The 20,856-nt window shown below is 50.6% G+C and overlaps 1 protein-coding gene across 3 annotated transcripts in view; it reads right to left on the reverse strand.

The window, feature by feature from the left end:
• Window positions 1-20,856, reverse strand: part of ERG (ETS transcription factor ERG) — a 197,272-nt gene that overhangs the window by 136,289 nt on the left and 40,127 nt on the right. For all 3 annotated transcript variants that reach the window (XM_084873651.1, XM_084873653.1, XM_084873649.1), the window contains exons 2-3: window positions 2,610-2,711; window positions 467-554 (exon numbers count right to left, since the gene is read on the reverse strand). In XM_084873651.1, coding sequence (XP_084729777.1) covers window positions 467-505 — 39 coding nt within the window. In that variant the 5' untranslated portion in view covers window positions 506-554; window positions 2,610-2,711. The remainder of the gene's footprint in view (window positions 1-466; window positions 555-2,609; window positions 2,712-20,856) is intronic.

Raw genomic sequence — 20,856 nt, forward strand, 5'->3', positions numbered from 1 at the left:
AGGGTCCCTGTGCCCACGCAGAACAACGCCTGCCCATGGAGACCCACGTGTGGCCCACTGGTCTCCTCCTGGTGACCCAGACAGTGCCTCAGAGATGGAGGTGTTCCCTGCACTGACCCAGAGGTCAGCGACCGCCCGCAAAGGCCGGGCTGGATGCTCTCAGCTCAGCGGGCCGCGTGGGCTGGTGCAGGGATGCCACCGGCCACGGCGGTGTGACAGCCCCCTGGACAGCGTGGACACGTGTGGCCAGGCTGTGGCCCGGGAGAACCATCACTAAGAACAATGAAATCTGCATGTCCTATCAGTTACCTGTGTAATGAGATATATCCTTCCCTGGATTTCTTTCAACCACGTCTATGTGAACCCCACCGTCTTAGTGGGGGAAGGCAGCACGCACTGCGGGGGGCGGGCGCCGTGGAGACCGGCCGGGAGGACAGGACCGCGGCCTCCTGGAAGGGGCACCTACCTGGATGTGAGCTGCTGGGTCCGGGACAGCCTGAACCATGTCCCTCAGGAGGCCCGCTCCTTCACCGTCCGCGCAGCCCCGGAGACAGCTGGGAGGCAGAGGGACAGAACCGCAGTGAGCAACCACGATCCCGGGTTTTCGTTTCCCTGAGAGCTAACACCACGAGTGAGGTAAAAAGTAATAGTAACAACAATAACCGCCCAGCTCTGCGGGAAGCACGTGCCCGAGGGCGTCCCGGAGGTCAGCACGGTGCGCGAAGCGACTGGGGACCCCACTGCTTCTCTCGGGAACATCACTCACCTCCATCCCCAGTGAAACCCAGTGTGACAAGCCCCCCCCCACCCCAAACCCAAGTCACACGCAGTTCCTACACGCCATCGTCCATTGGCAGCATCTCTGATGATGCTTTAAAGAAAGAAGTTAGCCGAAACCAGTTCGGCTCAGTGGATAGAGCGTCAACCTGCAGACTGAAGGGTCCCAGGTTCGATTCCGGTCGAGGGCATGTACCTTGGTCGCGGGCATATCCCTGGTAGGGGGTGTGCAGGAGGCAGCTGGTCGATGTTTCTCTCTCATCAATGTTTCTAGCTCTCTATCGCTCTCCCTTCCTCTCTGTGAAAAATCAATAAAATATATTTTAAAAATTAAAAAAAGAAGCTAGATCAAATATGAGACAGAGTCTCTCGCAGTGAGCACGTTGGACTTTGGAAGTTCCCGTCCACCCCGGGGCTGTCTGCACCCCTTCCTAAGCTCTGGGCCTGTGCCCACACGGGCTCCAGGGCGTCCTGCCCAGATGGTGGCGGACTTGGAGCCCTGGGCTTCACATCTCACTGCCGACAACGTCCCTGGTCTTGGGAAGCGTGCAATTCCCTCCCATCTCCCCAAGCCCTTTCCGGGAATAATATCTGCTTTAGAAATGCAGCAAGAATGGAGCGCCGTCTTGAAATGGCATTGGGTCGCCGTTGCGATAACCATGCTCGCAGCGCACCAATGGGAGAGGCTCAGAGGGGGGCTGGGCGTCTGGGCTCAGGAATCCTCGGAGTCCCCCAAGATCGCCTCTTCAGGAGAGCAGCAGGCCCCCAGGAAATCGCCCTCCTCTGCGAGGGTCGTCGGGCCCAGAGACCCATCCCTCAGCCTTCCTCTGGGCTGCACACCCCACGCTCAGAACAGATGTTCTTTCCATACGTTCTGGCCCCTCTCTGGGACAGTTCACTCCGCACAAGTCCTCCCCAAGCACATGCTGGTGCTCACACTCAGGCTGCGCGGTCCCCGCCCTCCGCTCACGGGGGATTTACAGCCGCCTTTGATCCCGAGAACACTGGGGAAGGCTTGTCCCGGGTGAGCCCAGGCCCCGAAGAGCCAGAGGCCTCCCTTCCGCCTCTGGGATGAGCTAAGGGGCGTGTGTCACGTATAAAACACTAAAATCAGCCTGGCTGGTGCAGCTCAGGGGTTGAGCACCAACCTATGAACCAGGAGGTCACGGTTCGATTCCAGGTCAGGGCACATGCCCAGGTTATGGTCTCCATCCCTAGTATGGGGTGTGCAGGAGGAAACCAATCAGTGATTCTTTCTCATCATGAATGTTTCTCTCTCTCCCCCTCTCCCTTCCTCTCTGAAGTCAATAAAAATATATTTTTAAAAATGAAATTCTGAACTCTTCCACCATTATTATTATTATTATTATTATTACATAATTTTGCAGGGTTAATAAATGCAGAGGCTCCTTCTTTGTGTGGACCTCCTGAAATGAGGTTTCCATTGAATGCAGGTAAAATTACTAAAAGAGAACTTCAAACCCAACTTAGTAATATGGCGGAAACCACAAGTTTCATAAAGCCCAGGTCTGTACACACCGCCCTCAGCCTCCCGAGTCTGCTGGGAGGAGGGGAAGAGAGAAGAAGGCGCTGGGGAAGGCGGGGATTTACAAAACTCTGCAGTGTGTCGGAGAGAGAGGCAGGGGGCTGGTGAGGGGCGTCGGATTTGGGAGGGAGACTCAATGGGTCAACATAATCCTTCCAAGAACACCGACCGGCCCAAGAAGAGGCCTTTGTAGGTTGGGACCACCAACATCAACTATGAAAAACACAAAGTGTGTACACAGTCGCGCGTAACGAGGACGACAGGCTTGCCCGGGTCTTTATTTTACCTTCAATTGCCCTGGGCTCCACCATCTTCTTTCTCTCTGAGGCATTTGTCTTGCTTTTGGTCGACGCGGCTTTTCCTGGGTCTTCGAAGACCTTGGGACAGCCTAAAAGAGAATGCACATACATGAAACCTTGGGTTTATTTTATGGGTTTGTGTGTGTGGTTTTGTTTGTTTGTTTGTTTATTTGTTTTTCAAATATTAACACCAAGTATCAACTAGACCAGTGGTCGGCAAACTCATCAGTCAACAGACCCAAATATCAACAGCACAAGGATTGAAATTTCTTTGGAGAGCCACAGTTTTTAAACTTAAACTTCTTCTAACGCCACTTCTTCAACGTAGACTCGCCCAGGCCGTGGTCTTTTGTAGAAGAGCCACACTCAAGGGGCCAAAGAGCCGCCTGTGGCTCTCGAGCCGCAGTTTGCTGACCATGGAACGAGACGTTTAGTGACAAAACCTATTCCTTAAACATTTTTCAAACTATCCCAAAGGGGAATGAAGCTAAAATCCTTCCCTTAAAAAGGGGACTGCGGGGGGCATTACTCTGAGAGAAGCTCCGCCTCATGAAGCAAAAACCGGGATGGAAGCAGAGGCCCCGCCCGGACTGGCGTCCCGAGGCACATGTATACTTGTGCAAAGAAAATACTGTGCAAATGTTTTCTTCACCGTAGAGGCCCAGCTCCGGTAATAATGGTTTTCCCAGATCGCTCAACGCTTGTCTCTGCTCAAAACAGAGAGGAACGGGTTTAGTGACCATCCCTGAGCCTGAACTTAAGCCGCTGCTTTGGTCCCAGGAAAGGAACCATCCCTTTGATCTGTGGACGCTGGAGGACCCGTATGTTTTCACAGATCAGAGCAGCCCCAGACTGAAAAGGGAGAAAATAAATCTTTCCGAGAATAGGCCTGTCGGCACAGCTCTACAGCCCAATCTCTCTTTCTGGAGAGATGAGAATTTCTGTGCTTATGCACCGCTCCAAGTAAAACACCCAATCCCAAAACACTTCGCTTCACAGAATCCTCACAACATGACAAATTGCAAATGGCAACTGTTTGGGTTGAAAATATTTTCAAATTAGAAAATGTCTTAAGTATTGCATCAAATTCAATATTTGCCATGGGCAATAGCACAGTTATTTATAAATGAGCCCGCGGCCAGCTGACCCTCCCACGCCACCCGAAGGCTTTGCGCCCGTGAATAGAGACATTTAATCCGAATTGCCCGACTGTCACCGCAAAGCGTTTATGATGTCATGGAAAATACAGATTCTTGTGAACAAAAATTAGGGTACAGAACCATAGGTATAGTCTGATTCCAAATTGTAAAAAATAAATAATAAAATAGATGGATGTAAGCTAGGAGGGCAGATAGGAGGAGGAGGAATGCATGAAAACCACCTTTGGGTTTCCACTGTGAATTACAGGAGACTCTTGTTTTCTTCAGTAGAGTTTTGGGTACTTTCCAAAATTTAAGAACCAAGAATACTCATCTTGATAGTCAGAAAAAAAAACTAAGCAATAGTTGAGATATGGAAACAACCTGTCTATCAACAGATGAATGGTTAAATAAAATATACAGACATGTATATGCAATGGAATAGTATCTACACTAATATTATAGAAGAGAAAGATGAAAATTGACTGTACCTTTGTGACACCTCACCAGCCAATCAGGAGTATGCAAATTAACCCAACAAAGATGGCAGGTTAATTTGCATACAGAGGGGGCATCCCACATTGCCCCAGCTGCTGTGGGCCTCTGGGCAGTGTGGGAAATTGGAAAGGTGGCTCCGGGCCAGAGTAAATGTGGTGCCTGCAGCCAGGGAAAGGAAGGCCAATTCTTGCACAAATCTTCGTGCATCGGGCCTCTAGTTTAGCTATAAAAAGGAATGAATTCGAGCTGTTAGCCATCACATGGATGGACCTTGAGGGTATGATGCTAAGTGAGTAAGTCGGACAAAGATAAATACCATATGATCACATTTCCATGTGGAATCTAAAAAAAATAAAACGAAGGGAAAAACCTCCTAGATACAGAGAACCGCATAGCCAGCTAGTAGGAATGGAGTAAGAAGTGAGTGAAATGGGTGGAGGGGTCAGGGGTGCAGATTTCCAGGTGTAAAATGAGGAAGACCCCGGGGAGGGAGAGAGATGTGCAGCATTGTGACCACAGTTAATGACATGGGACTGCCTATTTGAAAGTGGTTAAGAGAGTAGATACTAAAAGTTCTCATCCAAGAAAGAAACACTGTATGTGTGGTGAGGGATGCTCCCTAGACTTACTGTGGTGCTCACTTAGCAATATACGCAAATATCAAATCATTATATAGCACACCTGACACCAATATACAGCAGTCCTCTAAGTGTGGCTTCCCTTCCCAAGGATTCAGTGACCCCCTCAGCCACAGTCAAAAATATGAAGTGGAAAATTCCAGAAGTAAACAATGCAGAGTTTAAAAATCACTCGCCATTCTGAACACCCTGGTGAAGTCTCCTGCCCTCCAGCGCCATCTCACCTGGGGTGTGAATAGTGCCTCTGTCCAGCTATATCCGCTCCCCATCCCTTACTTAGTATACAGTATTCTGGGTTCTCAGATCAGTTTGAGAGAGAGAGAGAGAGAGAGAGAGAGAGAGAGAGAGAGAGAGAGACCACATTCACATAACTCTTTCTGGCCACATCACTTTTATTACAGTATATGGTCATCATTGTTCTATTCTCTTGTCAGCTACTAGAAGGCCAGCGCACGAAATCGTACTGACCAAAGACTGGCGTGGGTGGGCGGGGCTGCAGCGAGAGGCAGAAGAACGACGTGATTGACGGAAAGTTCTCGCTGACAGGGGCTGGAGCCAAACCCGCCTGAGCAGCGAAGCAGCCGTGGCGCCCCAGAAAGGCCCTGGAAGGAGCCCGGGTCTGTGCTGACCCAGCAGTTCGCTCCTCTGCCCGCGGCAGGGGACAGCGGTGGTGTGAGGGCAGGGAGCCGCTGCGGGGGCAGTGCCCAGCGCACGGAGAGATCACGGCATCGTCATGCTCGGGGACGTGTGACCTTGCTCCCCGACACTCTGGGCAAGGAGCTGCTCCCTGTACAGACTGGCCTGCCCACCTGGAGTCAGCAACGGCGAGTATTTCACCAGGGAGGCCCGCTGCTGGCAGACGGAGAGCCACACGCCCAGAGGAGCCGCCTCCCCGGCAGGAAGCAGCCTGATCCGGGGGACAGGACGGCCTGGTGGGAAGGGACGCTGGGGACAGAGGGGCAGCGGTTGTGCTCGGGGTCACGGTGAACGAGGCCACAGAGGACACAGTTGTCCATGGATAGCTCCCCCTACCCCAGCCCTCCTGCATAGATAGATGGCAAAGCCAACAGACACAACTGACTGCCCTCTTTCTCCTACAGAGCGAACCCCAATGTTGTTCATGTGTGTAGTCCACCCCTCAAAGTGCCCCGGGAGAAGCTGACTTCCGGGTTAAGTGCTATCACGGGGCACCCCTTCCTTTTGCCACTGATTGCTTTAGGGATCGGTGTGTGGATAATTCTGGCCAATTCAACACTGGGGGTGTGAGCAAAGGGACTTCTGGGAAAGTCCCTTGGCTGACCAGAACAGGTCAGAGGGCGTGTTCCTGTCTGGGTGACACGTGGACCGGTGAGAGCCATGTGAGGTCCAGAAGGCAGGGAGCCTGAGATGTCTGGGACACATGAAAGAAGCCCTCACACCATGATGGGAGAGCATCCCACCCACTAGGTCTGTGGTCCAAAGAGGCACTCCCAGCTCTCCTGCCACCGGCACCTGTGCTCAGACGTGCCGACTATGCTCTTCAGTTCTAACTTTACAACAAAATGATCTGCTGGAAGTCAGTTCAGCCCATAAATCTTCCCACTGATAACACTATATTTAACACTTAGGAAACAAACAACCACCACCAAGATAACAGGCTTCTCTCCATCTATACACGTGTTGGGTGTCCAGCACTCAAGGTGACATCAAACATGCCCTCAATAAGCAAAGGGTTTTCGTTAAAAAACTTACTGAGGGCAGAATGTGGAGAGGGGCATAAGAGGAACAGAAGAGCCGGTGATTCCCTCGCACCAGGGAATGGTGATGCCCCTTCAGGGGCACGGATGCACGGCAGGCACTTAGTGTGCAGTAGGTGGTGATGGGGAGGCATTACGAGCAAAGAAATGAAGGAGAAAGAGTGCGTTCAGGAGAGGCACGCTGTAGGGAGAGTGGCTTCATCTCTGCCCATAGAGATGGGCACAGGATGTGAGCTCAGAGATGTGGCATGGCTTCTCTCCATCGTTAAGGAGAGGTTCCACTGTTTTGGGTCTCCATCCATGATCTAAATCTAACCTGCCTTTCTGACCCAGCCATCCATCCATCATCCATCTACCATCATTCTTCCACCACCACCCATCCATCATCCAGCCAGCCATCATCCAGCCAGCCATCTATTCATACATTCACCCATCCATCCATCTATCCATCCACCCATTCATCATCCAGCCACCCATCCGCCCATCCATCTATCCATCCATCCATCCATCATTCATCCATCCATCTACCCATCATCCAGCCAGCCAGTCATCATCCATCCATCCATTTATCCACAATCCATCCATCCACCCATCCATCTATCCATCATCCACCCATCCATTCATCACTCATTCATCCATCTATCCAAAATCCATCCATCCATCTATCCATCTGTCCAACTGACTGCCTGTCTTCCACGTGCCAATTACTTAAGTAAGGGATGGGCTTTGCCCATGATTTCCAAGTCTTTGAGGAGAGACAGAGTTTAGAGAAAAAATCACAAATACCAACCCTACACTGCCTCATTTGACCCCCAGCTGCAGAATAATTCACGTAAGGGAGTTATGCAGGCAGAGTATGACTGAGGACAGCACCTGAACTGTTTGGGAAACTGAAAGAGAAAAGCAAAACAGTGAAGAACACAAGGAGGAGCAATAAGAGAACTGGGAGGAAGCTAGACAAGATCCAAGTCCCGGAAGCCATGCAAGGACATTCGGAGGACGGAAGTGTTCACAGCATCTGAGCGGCGGAGCGATGAGTGAACACGAGGACCGCACTCAGCAACCACAGGACTGAGAGCAGGTCCCGGACCTGGCAAGTCTCAGCCTCCCGGTGGCCTCTGCCAACGCTCAGCCCCGTGGCTGGGCTAAGCCAGCTTCCCAAAGGTTCAGCACTGGCTGGCCTGAAGGACGTGTGAAGGTCAATGCAGGCTCTTCCTGAAAGGAGTTAAGCAGCAAGAGAGGAGTTCGAGGAAAAGGCACTGATGTGTTCACCTACCCAACAGGTGCTGTGTGTCTCTGCTGTTTCAGAAACGGCTAGCAGCTAAGGATGCAACTGGGAATTTCCTGGCCTCGAAAAGCGGGCAGCCCGAGGAGAAGAAGGTTTCTCTTCCTGGTTCGCTTGTTGGGTAAGGACCAGGAAAGCAGGTGTGTTTCTAGGTCGGGGAGAGGGAACAAGTGGAGGAGCAGGCACAGAGATCCCAGAGACAGAGGCCGCAGATCGGTCCCTTCTGTAAGAGACAGAGGTAGCCTTAACTGGTGTGGCTCAGTGGATAGAGCGTATGCCTGCAGACTCAAGGGTCCCAGGTTCGATTTCCAGTCAAGGGCATGTACACCTTGTTTGTAGGCACATCCCAATAGGAAGTGTGCAGGAGGCAGCTGATCAATGTTTCTCTCTCATCGATGTTTCTAACTCTCTATCTCTCTCCCTTCCTCTCTGTAAGAAATTAATAATTATATATATATATATATATATATATATATATATATATATATATATATATATTTTTTTTTTTTTTTTTTTTTTTAAGAGAGAGACCTGAAACCGGTTTGGCTCAATGGATAGAGTGTCGGCCTGTGGACTGAAAGGTCCCGGGTTCGATTCTGGTCAAGGGCATGTACATTGGTTGTGGGCACATCCCCAGTGGGGGGTATGCAGGAGGCAGCTGGTCGATGTTTCTCTCTCATCGATGTTTCTAGCTCTCTATCCCTCTCCTTTCCTCTCTGTAAAAAATCAATAAAATATATTTTAAAGGGGGGGGGGGGCGAGGGGCAAGGCAAGGCACAGCACACATTGGCGGGTCCGCTCTGGCACGTGGGTGGGACCCCACTGGCCCAGAAGAGTGTGCTGATGGAAAAGTGACTGGCAGCGTTTGGCAATGCCTGTGGAGGAGCTATACCCATCACTGCCCAATCAGGTGATGGGGCGGGACCCACCGGGGTTGGGAAGGGCGATCTGCTCGGCGTGAAGTTACCTGATTGTAGATGTACATAGGCACCTCTGCCAAAACACCACCACACCTGGACTGGTGCTGAGCAAGCAGCTGGGCGCCAGAGCCCAGCCAGTGGACGGACACGTGGGGCTCACAGGCACCGGGGCTTAAGAATGGATGACCGCTGACAGGTAAGTACCCATGTGCCTCCAGCGGGCAAAGTATTTAGAGTTCACAAACAATCCTGTAACTTCTTCTCGGAAGCCACTTCATGTAGCTTTTCATGGTGTTAGCTGGAAGAGGACCGTGCGTCTCGGGAGAGGCCCCGGGGGAAGGACGGCCAGGAAGGCCCAGGAGCCTGGCCTCCAGTCACAGTGCCCATTCGCCTTGGCCAAGGTCATAGGTCAGGGGCCTGAGGACAAAGGACCCATTCTTTGGGCTGGAGCTGAACTCACCATCTTCATTAAAGACCCCCCATTCGCCCTGCTGAACGCCCTTCTCTCCTCCTCTCACCCCTTCGCCTTCTGTGTCCATCCAGTCCCTGGGTGCTGGCGCTTCCTCCCGCCTCCGTCCCGCCTCCTGCTTCCTTCGCCATTTCCCCTTTCCCCGCTGGACCAGGCACAGCCTTTGTACTCGCCAGTCAGCTGCCTCCTGGGTCTTCCCAGCAGCCTCTGCGGGAAGCTTCATCCCACAGATGCTCAGATTCTCCAGCCGCCGTTTCAGAGGAGGGTCCAGCTGCACAGCCTGGACTCCCGGGCTGTCCAGAGGGTCTGGGTCTGGGCCCCTGTGAGCCACACCAGCCTCCGTGGCCCCGTCGGTGTGCCCACTGCCTCCCCGACCTGGGACTCCCCGACTTGTCTGCTTTTCTACAACATCCGCCTGAAGACTGGTCCAGCTTCTCTCTGCACCGTGTTCGAGGCCACTGTCCGGCTCCTCACAGCCCTGCTGACCCCGCCAGGAGCTGGCGGAGCTGATGGAGACAGGGGCTCCCTCTCTAGGGTCTCCATTAAGGCTCACGCACAGAGGCAGAGGCACCGGGACCTTTCGTAGGGCATCTTCTGCAGCCGCGTCTCACCAGCCTGTGGCAATGCGCTCTCTCCTCCTCTTCAGGGTCTGTCTAAATCGAGAGCTCCCTCCCCCTGTCCCCTGCTTTTTTATTTTTATTTATTTTTTTATTGACTTTTCACAGAGAGGAAGAGAGAGGGATAGAGAGTTAGAAACATCGATGAGAGAGAAATATCCATCAGCTGCCTCCTGCACACCTCCTACTGGGGATGCACCCGCAACCAAGGTACATGCCCTTGACCGGAATCGAATCTGGGACCTTGCAGTCCGCAGGCCAACGCTCTATCCACTGAGCCCAACTGGTTAGGGCCGGGTGCTTCTTGTTGGAGCTGCTCTGGGCCCCTCATTGCAGATCATAAAGCCTGTGCCGCGCTGACTCCTGCCAAGACCTCGCTCTTTGGGAGCAAGAGGCTCACATTCGAACCCTGTCATTCCGTGTTGCCCCTGGCCGCAGCTCTTGGCAGGGAGTGGTCAGTTCCTACGTACTGATGGTGGGGCTCATGGAAGATTCTGGATCGACAGAATGCAGTGCTTCTCTAAGCCTCATTTCCTAAGGATGAGTGGCGGGCATTTGTGGTGCGGCTCATGATTGTCCTGCACCATAGAGAGGAGGATGGAAGCGTATTTATGGCCACACTGGGCCCAGCATGGACCGGGCCTCCTGAGGCAGGTATCGGACACTGGTCAAAGTCAGTGGGTGGAGGACGGCTGGTGTGGGCGCCTGGTGTGGGGTGTCCGTCCTGGAGAGCCAGGTGGGCAGAGATCTCAGAAACACCCTTAAGACCCCAGGAAACCTCACCCTGTTGGTGCAGCCGTAAGTATTCTTTTACAGATGTTGTTGAAACAACACCATTCGGTGCAGACAGAAATAACACCTGCATTGTGAGAGAGTCTCAGTGTTTTTTTTCTTCTTTTCCTTCCTGCCTTTGCTTTAGAGTTCTCCCCTAGGAAAGCTTCTCATTCTCCCCACCATCTGCCTCTGCAGACTTCCAAATAAAGACATCTGCCCCTCCAAGCACCCGGACGAGGTTGAAAGAGGGAATTTCACCTAAAAACGATGATCTGTGGTCCCTGGGCCCCTTACACGGGGTCTCCCGTGGGATCTGTCCGTTCCGGAGCACTGTAGGTAGTCCTGCCCCTGAGGAATTCTGCATTTCTTATCCAAAACAGTGAGATGCTCATACAGTAGTGGTCAGCCTCAAAAGCCATCCTGTATTATTAACAGTGTTTTATTTTTTTTTCTGCCCAGTCTTATAAATTTTAAAACATGAGACAGGTCCCATTGTTGGCCAAGATGCTATCGATGCATTTGCTATCTTTGAGACTTGGCTTTGTGATTGCATCAAGGCAGAGTTCACGGTGAAGGTCAGAGTTGCTTCCAAAACAGGCTTGGGGATGCTGTGCTGAAAGATATATTCTGTTTGATAAACTTTCTTAGAAACACACAATGTCCCTTTAATCTGGGCCTGCCTGTCAGTTGTCCGCTGTTATGAAATGACTAAATATTTATGTTTTTCCAGTTGAACTTAGGGAAAGAAAAAAAAAAAAAAAAAAAAAAAAAACAGCCCTCTGGTACATGTGCCTCCCTGAACAGAAGGCTCAGTGTACAAGGGTATTTATGGTTGTTTTCGCTTTCTTGATGTCACCCGCCTTCCCCATGCAGCCTGTTTTCCTTCAAACGTCTCCTTTCTGCTGGGCCCTCCAGGCCAGTCCTGGTCCCCGCCGAGGGGCTGGGGCTCCGGGCTGCTGTGTGCTCTGTTCTGGGGGAAACCGGCGGCCTCACCATCCACGCCAGGCCAGCCCGGGTGCTTTTGCCCACGCATGCCCACGCCGGGAGGGAGAGAGGGGCCTGACTGGCTACTCCTCCGGCAGAATCCTGGGCTTGACGAATCGGGGCGTGGAGGTGGTTTATGTCTGTGTGTGTTCTGCACAGAAAAGGACCGGAAGAAGCATTGTGGGTGGAGGTGGCTTTGGAGTGAAGGTAAAAAGGTGGACCCACAAAAACAAAATGAAAAGGTGTCTCATTGGAGCATTGATTTGCATCTGCCTGGTACGCCTTTTGCTGCTCTGTTGACTAATGAGTTTGCCTTAGGGAAAAACACTTAAAACACATTTTAATAATGCACTAACGTCTTTAACCTGAAGTCAAATCTTCTGGGTAAGGGTAATGCCTTACACAGCAGTCAGCAAACTCAATAGTCAACAGAGCGGCAAACCATGGCTCGTGAGCAGCATGTGGCTCGTGAGCTGCAGTATGCCGACCACTGGCCGGTAGGTAGTGAAGCTGAGCATCTTTTCATATAGCTGTTGGCCATTTGTCATTCCTCTTGGGAGAAGTGTCTGTTCAGGTCCTCTGCCCATTTTTGAATTGGATTGTTTGTTTGTGTTGAGTTGTATGAGTTCTTTAGTTTTCCTTTCTTTCCTTTTTTTTTATTGATTTCAGAGAGGAAGGGAGAGGGATAGAGCGATAGAAGCATCAATGATGAGAGAGAATTATTGATCTGCTGCCTCCTTCACACTCCCCACCGAGGATTGAGCCTGCAACCTGGGCATGTGCCCTTGACCGGAATCCAACTCAGGACCCTTCCATCTGAAGGGCGACACTCTATCCACGGAGCCAAACCAGCCAGGGCTGTGAGTTCTTTCTTTATTTTTGGATACTAACCCTTTGTTTAGCTGCTGTTCACAAATATCTTGTCATAATCAGTTGGTTGCCCTTCTGTTTTGGTGGGGGTACTTTGTTTGTTTTTGTTTTTTGTAGTGGTTGTTTTTTGGCTGTGCGGTGGATTTTAAGCAAAATAAGTCGGACAGAAAAAGCTAAGAATCATACGGTCTCACTCCCATGTGGGATAGGAAACTGAAAGCAACAAATGAACAAATAAGAAAAACAAACAAACAAACAAACAAAAGCTCATAGACACAGACACAGCAGGATGGTGGTGGCCAGAGGGCCGGGCCGGGGGAGGGGGGCAGGAAAGGGGGAAGGGAGTCAAGTTATGTGGTGACGGAAGACCTGCCGTCACCATGCAGGGCACAGATGATGAAGCATAGAATTATGCACTTGAAACATATATGATCTTATAACCAGTGTCACCTTCACGGATTTAATTAAAAACCCCAAAAGGAAATGAAAGCACAGCAACAACAGAACCCTCCCCGCCCCCCCCCCCCCCCCACACACACACACACACACAGGAAGTGCACAGTCCCGGCCACGCCAGGCGCAGACATGATTCAGGAGACGCCTGCTGCTCTCCTCCAGCCAACGGCTTGTTTCTTTCCGCAGCTTCTCTCTGTGACTGAGAGCGAAGCCAGGCCCCCGGGGAGTCTATAGATTCCAGCACTGCCTCCCTGCCTCCTGTGGCTGCAGCAGATAACGCAGCTCAGTGATTTACACGTGGAAACACGCACGTGTGCGCACTGCCCGTGTCAGACGGAGGAGGATCACAATAAACAGCACGCGCTGTGGGCCGCTGACCCGGCCCAGGAAGCAGAGGCTCCTGCGGAGGTGATCAGGAGCTCCCCGGCTCCTGTACTTTCTCGTTTTCGCCTTTCCCGGACGTGGCCCGGCACAGCGGCCTGGTCTTCGGTCGTGGCCGGTCCTGGGCCATCGCGCCGCTCCTCCACAGGGGTTACAGGTCCCTGTGAGCACAGGGGAGTCACTGTGGGCCCCACAGGCTCCAAGGCACATCCTGGGCATCTCTGTCCAGCCGTGCGTCACCGGGGACTTCCACTGGTTAGAAGAGCTCACAGGAAAACACCGAGGCCTCTGGGGCGGAGGGCAGATCCTGCCTCCAGACTGTCACCCAGAAACCCTGCGTGTCCAGCCTGCCCTCCCGCCCCACAAACTTCAGAACCCAGACCGAAGACCCAGCTCCTGCCTGGGTCTCCCGCCTGCTGGCCCAGGCCACAGACCTTCGACTTGCTTTCGCCCCTCCCCTCCCACCGTCACCCTCACCCCCACCACAACTGTATGGGCCTACCTTTTAAAATAAAACTCGTTAAAATAGCTACGGTTATAAGTTACTAGAGAGATAGAGACGGAGCTAGAGGTAGACATCTACACACACGATCTATGCCCGTCCTACAGGACCCATTTCTCTGGGGAACCCTGTCCTGATCGGCCACTGGCAGCCCCAGGAAGGAGGCGGGACCTTGGGCAGGAAGGTCGGTCAGCATCCCCAAAGAGCATCTTCCAGCCACATCCCAGGGCCTAAGGGACCGAGCCCTCTCTCCTGAGGGGGTGTGGGCAGCACACCCCAGAGTTCACGCCCCCAGGCGATCAGAGCTGAGCCCTGTTCCCACCCGGGGAAACGCCCATTCCGAGTCTCAGAGGACCGGACCCCCGCGTGTCTCCCTCCCCTGACGTGCTCCGTGGGCATCTCCCTCCTGCCTCGTCCCGACCCACAGTTCCTCCTTCCCACCCATCCTCCTGTCTCCCTGCAGCCTTTCAGCCGAAAGGGTAACACCTTCCCTTAAGACAGTAGTCAGCCAACCCCTTAGGCCCCAGAGCCAAATACTGACAGGACAACGACTGACATTTCTTTGGAGAGCCACATTTTTTAAACTCAAGATTCTTCTAACGCCACTTCTTCAAAACAGACTCGCCCAGGCCGTGGTGTTTTGTGGAAGAGCCACCCACACTCAAGGAGCCAAAGAGCCACATGTGGCTCACAAGCTGCAGTTTGCCGACCCCTAAGATAAGGTGACCAGACGTCCCACTTTTGGCGGGACAGTCCCGATTTTTAACAATTTGGCCCACGGCGTTTTAAAAAAGTTCCGATTTTTGGAAAGATTCTTTTAAATCTTTTGGACTGTTTTTAAAACGCCACAGGATGCGGGACAAATGGTTAAAAATCGGGACACCTGGTCACCTGACCCTAAAAGTAATAGCAGGAACAGCTTCCGCATCCCTTCCTCGGCGGACAGAAAACAGCCTTCGGGAGCGGCCGGAGCTGACCGGGCCCTTCCCAGAAAGGACGGGTCTGGCGGCGGCTCCGGAGCCTCGGGTTTCGGCCTGGTGTTGGCACTCCGCGCCAGCCGCCTCCTTCTTGATTTCATTTCGGTTTCTAACTTTTGACACTTTCATTACAAATATAGTAGCTTTTAAAAAATAAGCCAAAACAGCTGTGCAAATACCAGACATTCAGAAATCAAATGATTTTAATAAATATTGACTTTAGGGGGAGGGTGGGGGGGTAAGGACTGGAAACGGGGAAAGGATGGGGTCACAGCGACGAGTCCCCAAGGCCACCCTTATGAGGACACCCCCCCACAAACAGCCCCAAGGGGCCACAGCCTCGTGGCTGCACCCACACACATATCAGGGGCTTCAGCATCGACCCCTGCCCCCTCCCGGGCCCTTCAGGGGAAGAGCCTTGAGCACCTCCGTCCTGAGGCTGAGCGCCGAAGTCCCCTCAGCAGCTGGGTGTTTCCTGAGCGAAACACATGGGCCTTTCATTCCGCAGCTCTAAAACCTGCTGAAAGCGCCCGAAAATTATGGCTCCCGTTGGAATGAACTTCCTCCGGGGAAGTGAGAGACAGACCACATCAAACCGGCCCCCGAGGGGCGCTCTGCCCAGCTGAGCCGGGTTCGCCACAGCAGGGCTGGAGCACAGCGGGCCACTGAGGCAGGGGCGCGCAGGCCTGCTTCAGGCGGTGAGCAGGCGAGGCGACAGGCAAAGTCCTGCCCCCCACGGCATGTGAATGGTCACGGATGGCGAACAGCGTGGCTCAGTGATTGAGCCTCGACCTAGGCACCAGGGGTCACAGTTCAATCCCCGGTCAGGGCACAGGCCCGGGTTGCGGGCTCGATCCCCAGTGTGGGGTGTGCAGGAGGCAGCCGATCCATGATCCTCACGACTGATGTTTCTCTCTCTCCCCCTCTCCCTTCCTCTCTGAAATCAATGAAATAAAAAACTTTTTTTTAAAAAATGTTGAACTTCTCTTTCATGTCACTGTCCCCTAAAGAACTCTTCCTGGAGAGGGTATCCCTGTCCCATGAGGAGACTTGAAACAGGTCCGGGTCGAAGGGTTAAATCCTTTTCAACAAAAATGTGCGGCCAATGACATCAAGGTCCCCAGCCTCGGGCTTTATCGGAACAGTTTTCAGGATTTTCAAACACGATTTTATTAAGACAAACAGATCAAAGCCGGAGCCACCATCTGAGGTCCCTGGTGCTGGGACTGCGTAAGGAGGCTCCACCTGTGTGGACATGGGGAGGAGGAGGAGGAGGAAGAAGAAGCAGAGGAAGAAGAAGCAGAAGAAGAGGAAAAGGAGGAGGAGGAGGAGGAAGAGAAGGAAGAGGAGGAAGAGGAGGAAGAGGAGGAAGAGGAGGAAGGGAGGAAGGGAGAAAGAAGGAAGAAGGAAGAAGGAAGAAGGAAGAAGGAAGAAGGAAGAAGGAAGAAGAAGAAGAAGAAGAAGAAAAAGAAGAAGAAGAAGAAGGTGGTCCCTGGTGAGGTTTTCAATCATCCTTGGAGAAATAAGGGGGAAAGTGGAAAAATGGTAATTTTATAAAATAACTGAAGGCATTTTCCTTTCTTTTGAGATTATACCCTTCGTATTTGTTAGAAGGGGTAAGTGCTAAAATGTCCTTCATTTGCTGAAATGCCGTGAAATTACACAATAAGAGAGTTTTTTGTTTTAATATCCTTATTAAAATGGGCAACCTGACTCCCTCCCTTTTTGTTTTATTTGTCTCGTGTCTTAAGCGCACTCTCCACTCTGAAAGATGATGAGCATCTGACTCGTTACCAGAAAACATTTACTATAAAATAAATAGGGAGAAATGCAAACTGTTAGGTACTGTATCAGGGCCTGGGAAAACAACACACAAATGTGACATAAAATGCAAAGCAGAGATAGCTGCGTAGGGATGGTATAATTCGAACAAGGTGGACTTGTCCTAAAGTACTTCAATATTCCTACAGGATTCTCTTTTGAATTAAAATAATGAGTAAGTAGGAGATCAAAAAGCCAAAAAAAGAAATAAAAATTCCCTATCAAAGCATGCACAGTTCTCTCTAGAGCCCATTGGAGTGTGTCTTCCCAAAAGTATTCAAATAAACGTTAGCTCTTTCATCACCGGTACAATTTATACAGGAGGTTATTTATCGCATCCTATCGGAGCGCTAATCCAGCCCACGTGTCCACGCCGCGCCCTGAGGAGCGGTCCCGCCATCTTCAAAGCCCCTGGGGGGGGGGGGGGGGGCAGGCCCGGGCGGCTGTAAAGCCTCCGCACCGTTTCCGTCAGCCGCAGGCCCCGCCGGGGTCACAGCCCATTTGCTCTCCTCCTGGGAGTCTGAGAGGTTAGCTGGAGGCTGTTCTTATTGTAGCAATGCCCTACCTCTTTCCTTACCCAATCCTAACGGAACGTTCTGCTTTGGTTCCCCTTTAAAACAGGACTTAGGTTGTACTTACAGTTTTTACGGTGGTTAACAATACTGTGCTGGACACTTACAAAGTTGTTAAGAGGGCAGGCTGGTGTTAAGTGTTCTTAGAACAGCAGCAGCAGCAAGAACAACAAAAACAAGAACAACAACGACAACAACAATTATAATACCACCTTCAGTGCTTAACATATGAAATCGTTTTCTCCATCGGTCCTCCCTTCCAACTTCCTCTTTCCCATAGTTGAAGGTTTAGTCTCTTCCTGAACGCTCGGTTTTCCCTATCAGATGAACGGCATAATTCTTACATTCTCCCTCCCCACTCCTGTCCACTTTGTAAACTCCTGAAACGCTATGTGTACTATCCTAATGCTTTCAGCACCAATGATATAAATCCTATCAAAATAAAATAATCTTCGAGTGGGACAGGACCCACTTCCGTCCACTGAGTTTTGTTTGTTTTTTTAAATGACGTCGTTTACTGAACATCCGTTCTGTCCATGGACTTAACTAGCACTACAATAATGTTTCTCCTAAAAATCCACCCTAAGTCACCACACGGCATAGTCACCTGAGACAGTCAGTCAGGCCCTATTCCCATTGCAAACATGATGGAGATATAACTGCCAACACCCATCACCCAGGAAAAAATGATTTACAGAACAGCAAGAGCAAAAGAAAGAAAAAGAAGTCACTAAGGTCCAGAATCAAAGTGAGAAATTACAGCAAGCGTGGTATCTGAAATCATGGTAACCCTGGGGATCTGGGTTCCAAACGCAGATCCTAAGGACAGTGGTGGGCTCTAAGGCCACGCAGGGACCGACGGCACGGCTGTGGCCCAGAGGAAGCAGGAGAGGGAGGACTGGCACCCTCTGTAGCAGGAAAGCTTGCTACATGCCTCAGGCCATGTGTCTGCAAAAAATTCATACCGCATCCTTGTTACCTACTATCTATCGTTTGTACCAGGATGGACAGATAAGTAAGCCCCACTAAAGATGAGCTCACCAGCAAATATTACAAGAACATGAAGAAGAAACTAAAGTGAACAGATTTTAGCAGCTGTGGTAGAGGCCAAAAGGAGGAAGATTGACTGACACCCCAAACATTCTGGATTTTTAAAACACCAAACCCAAAAAAGTCTACAAAATGAACTTAACATTACTTTTCAAAAAGTAATTAAAACCATCATGAGAAGCAGGACAGGATAAACCAATTCAAGGCAGAGTTGAAATAACTGAAGACAACTTCCAGAAATGAAAAACATAACAAACTTAAAAGTCAATGATTCATCCATGATGGGGGAAAGTAGTGAACTATCTAGAAAGAAAAATATGGGGGGGGGGGGGGGGTGGAGGCTGGAATGCAGTTTCCAATGCTTCTCAGGATTTCCATAATGAGAAGATAATAAAAATGGAAGATAAGAAATATTCCAGACACTTGTGGGGGTGGGGGGAGGAAATAATAAGCAGATTCGAGGAAATAAATGAGACTTCAGAATGAAAAATAAATAAAAAGAAATCCTGTGCAAAAGAAATATAATTAAATCCACATCCAGTCGTATCACAATGAAACATCAAAGACAAAAGGGAAAGTATTAAAGGTGTCCGGAGGACAAAGAGGAGATTATGTTCGAAGGAGCCAATGTGAGGGAGACGAGATTTCTCAGCAGCGGCCACCGACGCCAGAGGCAATAAAATCACATGTTCAAAGTGCGGAGGGGAAATGCTGGTGACTGCCTAACTGCCGGGCGAAATGAGCATTCAAACGAGGGCAAACTGAAGGAAAGTGGAGGGAACACAGAGTTTATTACTCATAGACTTTTAGTTAAAGAACGACAAGGAAAGTGAACCCAGAGAGAAAAAAAAAATTAATTCAAGAAGCAACGGCATACAATTTAGTAAGTAGCTGATAAACCCAGAGAAACACTAAAATAATTAAATATGATAATAACGGTCCCTTTTCGAAGGATTTTGAAGCCAAGCAGGACTGGAAAAGTAAGCAACAGCAACATGAGAGATGGGAGGAGGGGTGGAGGTGAGCCTTGGACTCTGCGGAAAGAGGGCTGAGATAGGGCTTAACTTCCAGCGCCATTAAGTAAATCACTGTACAGGTGTAGGAGGCGCCCAAACTGACTAAAATTAGAATGTATACATTCTAAAAACAGGAGGTGTGAAAAGAGGAATAAGTAATCTGATGAAGTCAAAAAAGGAGTAAAAATTGGAAGTACAAAGTAAGTTAACAGTAAAAATACAAATACATACACACACACACACACACACACACATATATGTATATGTTTATTTATTTATTTATTATAACTACATTATAAATGTACTAGAGGCCCGGTGCACAGATTCCTGCACCGATGGGGTCCCTTGGCCTGGACTGTGGGGATTGGGTCAAAACCAACTCTCCGACAGACAGCCCTGAGGCATCCCAGATTGCAAGAGGGTGGTTCTCAGGTGATGCACACCCCGGAATCAGGCTCCCTTATCTCTGGTTCCAGGTGCATCACCTGAGAACCGCAGCTCGGCAGTTCCTGTGTTGAACGTCTGCCCCCTGGTGGTCAGTACGCATCATAGCTACCCGTTGGATGGTCAATGGTCGGGTGATTGCTTAGGCTTTTATAGAGAGAGATTAAGATCACTTGTACAACTACAATCATTCTCATTTTGGGTGATTTTGAAAACCTAAGTGATATTCTGTTTATGACAGACATATCCAAAACATAAATGAATAGAAAGGTTGCACGTAAGTTTGTTGAAAGAGGTATACCTGATATACCAAGAAAGCAGCTCAACCACTAACAAAGGAACGTTGGAGTGGCAATTTTACTATCAGGAAAAAATAGATGGTAAGACAAATCTCATTATTAGGGATTAAGATGGTCCGTGTTTCATGATAAAAAGGCAATGGCATGCTTCACATAGATGCAGAAGCTGTATACACCCAACAGCAGAGCCTCAAAGTAAGATGCTAAAAGGTAACAGCATGATGGAGAGAAACAGAAAAATCGACTACACGTAACAGAAAGAAAAGGCCACTTTCTCCAATACTGCCAGATCCAGCCGGCAAGAAAACCCGTGTGCATGGTTCTCAGAGGGCGCTTTAAGAGACTTTACCTGTTCCCTGAGAGTCAGTGGCCCAGCCAAGGTTAGGGAGAAGTCTGACATCCCAGGTTTTGGAGAGAGACATGAATCACTGGGGCTGGGGTTTATTGTGAGGGGACTGAGTGGCCCCAGCCAGTTGCAATAGGGCCCGGGGGCAGGGTCACTGACGCATGTCCTGTGCATGCTGTGGAGTCTCGAAAGGTCTTACTGATTCAGAGTGGACTCTGGAATCCATAAGGGCTGCTCCTGTGTTAAACGTCTGCCCCCTGGTGGTCAGTGCGCATCACAGCTACCATTGGATGTTCAAATGGTCGGGCGGTCCCTTAGGCTTTTATATATATATATATATAGATGTTATACAGATTAAGATGTCTCCATGGGGTGCCCACCAGGACAAGCTCAGGGAGCCTGGAAGCAACCAGGCGAAGGGGTCCCCACCCCTAGGAACC

This window comes from Pipistrellus hanaki, assembly GCF_964339955.1.
Source record: "Pipistrellus hanaki genome assembly, chromosome: 2".
Taxonomy (NCBI): domain Eukaryota; kingdom Metazoa; phylum Chordata; class Mammalia; order Chiroptera; family Vespertilionidae; genus Pipistrellus; species Pipistrellus hanaki.